This window comes from Pholis gunnellus (genome assembly GCF_910591455.1).
Source record: "Pholis gunnellus genome assembly, chromosome: 7".
In the NCBI taxonomy this organism is placed as follows: domain Eukaryota; kingdom Metazoa; phylum Chordata; class Actinopteri; order Perciformes; family Pholidae; genus Pholis; species Pholis gunnellus.
The window spans coordinates 20,665,742-20,674,548 of NC_136533.1; the positions used below are offsets into that span (position 1 = coordinate 20,665,742).

Genomic DNA, 8,807 nt, shown 5'->3' on the forward strand with positions numbered 1-8,807 from the left:
AGAAAAAAGGGACGCTAATAAAATGGTATCGTATACGTAGTCTATAGCCTAGTACACATGTTTTAAAAGTGACATATGAATTCAGTCAAAATGATGTGCAAGCATATACAGTCTAGTATAGCAAAGACTTCAAACTCAAAGGGTTTTTCAACAATTTTGTATTGGATATGTCTGGAGTGTGGTGTTGACCGTATGTGTGTACGTATAGTGTGTTTGAAGCGTGCGTGTGTAATGTGCGTGTATGCATGCATGCCAAGACACGCGTGCATGTGTTTTCTTCAAGTTTGAGTAAGTAAGGGACCGTATAAAAGTATCATTCCATACACAACCGAATATTCCTTCTCTTTACCATTTTGATAAAAATGCCACCTAATCCTTGCGGATTATCAAATTCAAATAGTATAATATCAAAAAATAAAATATATTGGTGAATTATGAAATATTTCTTGACTTCAAAAGTTTTCATTAACACACTGTTATTTGTAATACGCTTTTTAAACGATGCGAGTACTTGCAGACGCTCCCTGCGACGACTGAACCGTCCCGTCATACCTCGCGTGGCCAACGGCTCTCTCCACCGAATGCTTGCTCGTTGAATCACCGTACTCAGCCTGTTCAGCTCAATTTAGTGAGATAATTTGGAGCGAACCAGGTCGGACTATCTCATTTATCGCCCGCTATCAGACACACACACTTCCCCGGCCTTCTGTTTGTCTGACTGCGGCGGTGGAGCGTGCTTTCCTGGGCTCGCTGGCTGGGTTTGCTCGGGGAGGCAGAGTGGGAAGTAACGTTACGGAGCTGGTCCCGAGTGATGATGGAGCTAGAGTCGGCCAGTAATAGAGGCGAACTGGGAGCTGTGGGGGACTCGCTGCAGCCACAGACTCCCAGCAGGCACGAGAAGAGCCTGGGACTGCTCACGACCAAGTTTGTGACTTTACTACAGGAGGCGAAGGACGGAGTGCTGGATCTGAAAGCGGTGAGCATGCAGCCGAGTCTTTGTTGTTAGCTATAGCACATGTCATGTTGAGCCTGCCCGCTGTCGTTGGGTTACATGCACTTTCGCTAGCCTGCCTGTTAGCATAGCCTAGCTGTGTGACAGGCTAATTTGAATGGGTGATACTTCTCTGCTTATGGCATTGTGGTTTTTATACATCTCGGATACGTGTGTCATGGTATTTGGCGTTCGCAAAGTAGGGCTACAAACTGAACTTTGAGGACACGGGTCAACTTCTCCGTCTGTGCCCCCTGCAGATTCAAAGTTTAAAAAGTGGGTCAGCTTTTGTCGTTCCCTTCAAAGCTAACGCTACTGCATCTTAACACATGAGCAATCCTTTTCTGATTGACGTCTTTGTCAGTTGTCGATATGCATTCACTCAATTAGTTTCCAATTTAAGTCGTTTTAGCGACAATACAGTAGCTTCTAAACTACACGTAATATGACATAAACTAACGTTAGCTGTGTTCTCCACCACAGTCAAAGCCACCATAGATAGATGTTACATTAAATGTGCCCAGTAAACCTTCAGAGTAGTGACTCGAATAACTAGTTGGGTTTTGGTGTAAACACCCAATAGATGTTAAGAACAAATGGATTCTGGTGGTCACTGTTTAGAAAGTGCCACTAAAATCAATAAGCCTTGAACTCAAATGCCCTAAAGTTGTGGTTACTCTGAAGCCCAGACTTAGCAAAACATGTTCATAATACTCTCAAATTGGAATATAAATAGAAACATTAAAAAATACTGCCAGCCATGTTTTTTTTTTCTCTCTCAACCAAAATCAGTGAACCAGATGGCAGCTTGACCAGCCAAGCATCACTTTGTATTGTCTTCTCACTTAACCTTCAATGATTTGCTGGGCAGGGAGAGTTGTGACAGTAATGCATGCTTTGTCTTTCACTCTTTCTCCTTCCTTCTCATCTGTCAATTACATTATTTAGTATATAATGAAACCAACTGACTTTGAGCAATCACTTGACTCACACTCTCCTCAGTGAAGTCTATCTATATGTTAAACGTAACGTGTGACATTCATCGTGTCAACCCCACTCACATTGAACTGGAAATCTTGACATTTATTATGCATGAGTGAAAAGGGAAATTATTGCTGTTAAACTTAAAAGCCTTTAAAGATTTATTAGCTGTCATTCAGCAGGTCTTGTGACCACAGTGCCCCCCCCACACACACACACACAGCCTTAACTTATCAGCACCAGCCATGTGGTTATCTGAGTTTGTTAAGCAACAAGAGGTTGGGCCGGGGAGGAAGTTGAAACGCTGCTGTCATACCCTGATGGGTGGTTGCAGGGTATTGAACCCGTTGGCACAGACACACAGCGGTCTCTTTGTCTGTGTTTTTAAGTTCTGAACCTACTGAAGGAGATGTCTGCTGGTAATCTTGACTGTGTTTGATTGCGTTTGTCCTGACGTTCAGGCTGCAGACACCTTGGCAGTGCGGCAGAAACGACGAATCTATGATATCACCAATGTGTTGGAGGGAATCGGGCTGATCGAGAAGAAGTCCAAGAACAGCATCCAGTGGAAGTAAGCACACAGTTCATTTTTTATTCTCGAAAGGTGGTAAGACTCACCCTTCACTTTGAGGGGAAAAAACGGAATAAATACCAAAGTCAAAATGTTAATTTTAATCGTAATCTTTAAAAAAACCTTCACAATTTGCGTGTCAAAAGCTAATTAGATCAGTATTTAAGAGTGTTGTCCTGACCTGACCTTCATCACAGCAAAGTGATTGTTTAGGTAATGAGAGAGCTGAACTATTTCAAACCATAACCACTGAACATGTTTCTTTCAAGCACTTGCACCAATCCCCGTACCACCACCTCTTTTTCATGTTACACATTCTAGCTACAGAGAAACGTATTCATCTGAGGATCACGGCACTAAGTGTTGATCAGTCACGTCATCCTTGTATGCGCTCATGTTGGCTAGCGTGTCATTCTGTGTGACAAACAACCTCATGACTCAGTGACTCTACATCTCTCACCTGTAATGCTGGTTGTGCAGCTGTGAGTGTGAAGCCACATGACGCTTATTAGGATCTCAGTTGGCATGAAACTTTATAGAACTGACCACAGACTGTGTTTAATTTGTCCCTTTCCTATACTAATGGGACACTCCTGCCACAGTGTAATCATTTTATAACAATGCTATTACAAAATGATCACAACAATAGGAAAACGCATGACTCCAACCTGGAAATGTATGACTTTGGACAGGTATTGTTGTGGAACTTGTTCAACCACTTTATTAATTAATGACAGAAAACAAAAACATTATTTTAAGCTGTGTGGTAATTACAACATCTATCATAAATAATGTTCTCTGTCAATGCAGCTGTAGTCCTGATTCATTGTTGTGTCCATGCGCTAACACACGGCAGATTGGTCAGTAGTTAGGAGAAACGTGAATCTGCAGAGCTGCATCACTAATACATCAGGCGGTTAATGAAAAACAGTACTGTAGATGACCATGTACTGTATTTGTCTTTGTGTTTCAGGGGTGTAGGTCCAGGATGTAACACCAGAGAGATCGCCGATAAGCTCATTGATCTGAAGGCCGAGCTCGATGACCTCGCTCTCAGGGAAAACGAGCTGGACCAGCAGAGAGTCTGGGTCCAACAGAGCATCAAGAATGTGACAGACGACTCTAACAACAGCCCATATCCTTCACTGCGCAGCGTGTTTGTGTGTGTTACAGCTGGAAATAGTTTTTCAGCGATGCACCAGTCAGTGGTGATTCAACGGGACAGTTTCATTCACCATGATGTCATTCGGTTGCATTCCTAAGTTTGTGGAGTTCCCTCCTAACAGATCTTAAGTATTCAATAAACATCACGTCCTTCGTTAACCAATCATCCTGAAGATGAAATGGCTTTTAAAGACTCTGCAGCCAATCAGTGATGTTTAATGGCAGTGTGCAAAGGTGCACTGTTAGGATCATTGTGGAATTGAACCCTTAACACATTCATACTATGGCATATATAAAGCATGAAGACCTCTGTGGAGCTTTCAAAGGTAATGGTTTCAGATGCTGAATGGTTCTCAACATTCTTCTGAGAGTCTCAAACACAGTTTCCATCACTTGCCTGTCCTTCTTCCTCAGGTGACACTCTCCTAGCAATCCGTGCTCCCATTGGCACACAACTAGAGGTCCCCATACCTGAATCTGTAAGTCATGCGTGTCCTTTGTGCGTATTTCTAAGCTCCTCATGTCCTGCTACTGTTTAGGTCCAGCTACTGTTCCATCTCATGTCTCAGGCTGGGTTTATGTGCTCTTATCCAGATCCTCAACGGACAGAGGAAATACCAGATCCGTCTCAAGAGTTCATCTGGTCCCATTGAGGTTTTGCTGGTCAATAAGGACCCCTCCAGTGCCTCTCCTGTGGTTTTGCCCGTCCCTCCTCCAGATGACATCCTTCAAAACCTCCCAGCACCGACACCTACCTCTCAGCCGCCCACTGCCGCCACACAGGTCCACACAGACGTCAGCTTTCTGCATGCAATCAGCTGTTTTTATGTGTTCATCAGTTTACTGTAAGACTGGATGTTCAGACGTCTTTCTTCATTGAAACGGTGATGAGGATTAGAAAAAGACATCGGTCCCAAGACCAATATTTATCACAGTTTTCCTCATTTTGTTAGAAATATTGTTCATAAATGCTCAATCACCATGAAAAAACGACTGAAACTTCTTTTCTTTTCTTTTTTTCAACGTACACATTTTATTTTCTTCATCATGCAAAAATAAGATTTTCCTTTCTTGCTTCTTTCCTTCATCTTTCCACCATCCAGGTCTCCAAAGCAGCTCCAGCAATGATTGCAAAAGCTGGTCCTGCCACAACAGCTGTAGCAGCCAACTTGACCGCCTCAGTGACAGGTACCAGTGTGTTGCACTGTGTGCTGAAATATGGCCGTTTTCTTTTAGTCTTCAAGACTTCCCTACGTTGTCAAAAATATTTACATTTCAGCTTTTTTATTGTTGTATTTGACACTGAACCATTTGTGACGCTTGCTCAGCGCTATCGTATTCACTCTCGTTTTATTTCAGAAGTGACGAGCACCACGCAGCTCACCCCGACGACAGAAACGCATGCTGCTGTTACTCAGCAACTGCAGTCTTCTGCCTCGTTAGATGGATCTGCGTCCTCCTCTGCCTCGGCAGTATTTGAACCAATTAAGTCTGATCCGTCTGAATGTGAGTTTTTGCATGTTGCTGAACTCTTTTGAACTTCTCTCTCTCACTCCACTCACTCACTAAAATGCAGGTTTGGAAAGGTTAGAGGGATGATGATGATAATATTTTACTTTTACATTGATAATCTCTTTGACATATTGGTTATAAACCTTTTTTTATAAGCTTCTTTCAATGCAGGACAGCGCCATACTAAAAGGACATTAGCCAAAATACAGATGCTCGGACCCTTAAGGACAAAAATGTCCTCATTGAAATCCATTAAAACCACAATTTGTATCCCAAAGCATCACAGTATATCCTTCATACATTCTATTATATTCTAATATATCAGGCTTTCAGTTTAGCACCCTGGCTTCAATATTGTGGTGTTTTTCTTTTCTCCTTCAGATTGAACCATTTTCTCATTTTTACATTTGACATGCTATCATCCTGGTTTCCACCAGAGCTATTGCTGCTGTATTATGTGTTTGAAGCAATGCATTAAAGTCAATGTTATTGCTAATCATTGACATATCCCAGACATTGAAAAAGTGTCCCCCGAGCATTCAGTATACAGCAAATATTCAATGTTTGTGTATTTTTCATTAAAAAAAACAACAGTGGCGTTATGTTAACAAATTGACCTTTTTAAAGGGTTAGAATTCTGAAAAACAAATGAATATTTTGAAGTTATGATTAGGACTGATGTTAAAGAAATATACCCAATAAAAGTGGAAAATAATATTAATATATCATTTGTGACGCTGCCATTTCTGTCCTCTCGGGACATCAGATCAACTTTCTGACAGTGAAACTCAAGAGTTTAGTGTTTCGTAGTGACTGACTGTACTGCTGGTTTTCTTCTAGTGCTGGACTTTCCCAAAGAGCTCTCTGAAATGTTTGATCCAACAAAAGGTAAACTCCTCCCGAGTATTACATGAATGACATATTCTTCCTCCTTTGATTCTGCCGTAGTGTGTTCCACTTTGTCAGTGTCCTGCAGACTGATGGTTCTTTCCTCTCTCTCTCTGACAGAGATCATCAGTGGAGACCTGTTGGAGGACTTGATGTCTTCAGAAGGTACGTTTTGTATGTAGAGTATGATGTATATAACAAAGAGATTCTCTCATACATGTCAGCACTCATGGCCTCCTTTCATGCATCCTGGATGTCTCATCTCTTTGTCCGTCTCCTCTCCAGTGTTCTCGCCTCTCCTCCGTCTGTCCCCCCCGCCCAGCGACCACGACTACATCTACAACCTGGACGAGACAGAGGGCCTCTGTGACCTCTTCGACGTGCCCATTCTCAATCTCTGACCCCTGCGATGGATGTCAAGAGTGGGAAACGGTTCCCCAAACATGCTAATTGATTTTCTCCCACGGGTTCCCCCCCCCCCTCACTGACGGTGAAGGTGAGTGGAGGTGCAGGGAAGCCAATATGATCTGACGAGCGTCTAAGGACACCTCTGCACTGACGCTGAGCTCAGTCAGACAGTTGCTCCGTTGTACAGCCCGGCGAGAACAAAACGTTTTACTTAATGCTTTTCCAAGGAAACAAAATGACAAATAATTCTATTTTTTAGATTGCTATGTATGATAAAGCGTTATGTTTGTGTATCAGCTTTCCCGTGTGCTTGTGAGTGAACGTCAGTATGCGTGTGTGTGTGTGTGTGCGCGCGCTTGAGTTTTGTATTGACCGCTCTCTTAACTTGAGTCGGATGTCTCCAGGAGGGGGGGGGGTCGTCAAGAAACCCTTTTTCTATCAGGTAGAGAGTCATTAGCAGACTAACGGAGCACAGCTTTTGTCACCTGGCAGCTGCTCCATGCATGGCTGGAATGAGTCCAAACAGCTGGTTAAATATATGCACTGTCCTCATGTACATAGAGAATATATATTTTGTATTACCAGCACACAAGGCTATTGTGTAATATTGAACTACATTTGTATCAATAGTTGGCAAATAAACAAAGGTTCCAGACTCAGATATTCATACTGTATGTGTGAAGTGCTTTGTTTTGAGTCGTGGGCTTTTGTCTCAATCAAACCCTTCAGTGTTAGAAGTGTTTTTGTGAACCACGATCCTAATGTTGAGATATTAAAGCCAATAAACGTTGTGACACAAAGAGCCATGGACCAAAACAAGGGGTTGGTTGGGGGGTGAGGGGGGATTTTAGAATTCTACCTTTTTACATGAACACTATTTAGGTCAACACGGTGCTCATTAAAATGAAACCATGTGTCTCTGGCTCGTCGACACTGAGAGGTTTGATTAGAGAATATAAGCCGGCTTTCAGTTTCATTTTGCCTCTGGACTTTTGAACCTTGCATATTTTTATTGGCTCTGATTATTTCATAACTTAACTGGAGTACATGAGAGGAATAGCTCCCACCCCTCCCAAAAATGGCTCCTGCGGCTTTTGTCTTTTAATGATGTATGTATATGATTACCATTGTACTCAGTTCATGTTCATGGAAAGGGACTTTTATGTATTTTTACTGAGTGAATATAGTCGCGATGTCCTGGACAACGCTCCTGTTTTTGCTTGTTTGTATATTTGGTAAAGATCCCCAATCAGTAGTTTTATTCCAATTTCTTTCTGTTTCTCGTAAATGAAATACTGCCTCTCTGACTCTAAATTCAATGTGTCCACTCTAATCATTCTCCCTCTGCAGGGGACAGGTGAGTAGCAGTTCAGGATGAGTTGTCACGAGTCAAACTGTGAAAGTACGATATCACCATTCATATTTCTGCGATGCTTCTTCATTTTGTGTGATAATGTCCCGTTTTGCCCTGGATTAAGTGTATGTATGTAAAGTATGTACTGTTTATATCCGTCTCTACCGCTTGTATAGGATAGCATTTATTTTTTATACCTGATAGATAGATAGATATATTACTACTGCTACCTATTTGGGGCGACACTTAACTGTGTTTGCAATTCATCCACAAAACCTTCTGCTTTGTCAAAGCACCCCGTCTCATTGTTGCACTTTACATCTCTGTGGTCTGATTGGTTGTTACTCATCCGCTCCCAGTCAGTAAGAAGTCATCGTGTTTCAACAGTGTTATGAGTTTCTTCAATAGAGTGCAGCCGGGCAGCACTGGTTTGAATGAATCATGTCTGTGCGTGTGATGGCATGAGAGACTCAATCCTACAGACTGTTTTTTTTATTGCTAAGCTATAGCTGCATCAAATGAAACAAAATAAAAACTTTGGTATTCTTAATGTATTGTCTGGTTATCAATTTAAGTAGCGTGCCTCATTGTTTGCGTGTGTCATCGTAGCATGTATGCAGACCGTAAGTTCAGTTTGAGAATTGTGAGATGACACTCAGATATGTTGTTGATGTAAGCTAGGGGGTCGTTATTAAAAAAAGACAACTAGATCTAATCAGTAGATAAAGTTTCATTTTAATTAAAAGATGCAAATGTAACAAAATATAACAAAAAGTTGTGATGGCAGGTAAGCTGTTCCACTGGAGCCCTTTAATTTATTTTTCATGGACGGTATATTAGGCTGCTGTAAGACTACATTCATCACAATAGTGACAGTTGAGTCATTGAAGGGGCAGATACTTTGCTTAGAGAACCGTAGAGTTCATGGGTGTTTGCAG

General features: G+C 41.9%; 1 protein-coding gene across 1 annotated transcript; it reads left to right on the forward strand.

The window, feature by feature from the left end:
* Positions 1–589: 589 nt before the first annotated feature.
* Positions 590–8,413, forward strand: e2f4 (E2F transcription factor 4). The gene is made up of 11 exons (XM_079163378.1): positions 590–976; positions 2,434–2,543; positions 3,517–3,677; positions 3,989–4,033; positions 4,122–4,186; positions 4,302–4,490; positions 4,811–4,895; positions 5,067–5,213; positions 6,060–6,107; positions 6,228–6,272; positions 6,393–8,413. Exons 1-11 carry the CDS (start codon positions 812–814, stop codon positions 6,506–6,508), a joined length of 1,176 nt encoding a protein of 391 aa, XP_079019504.1. The 5' UTR covers positions 590–811; the 3' UTR covers positions 6,509–8,413.
* The last annotated feature ends 394 nt before the right edge of the window (positions 8,414–8,807 follow it).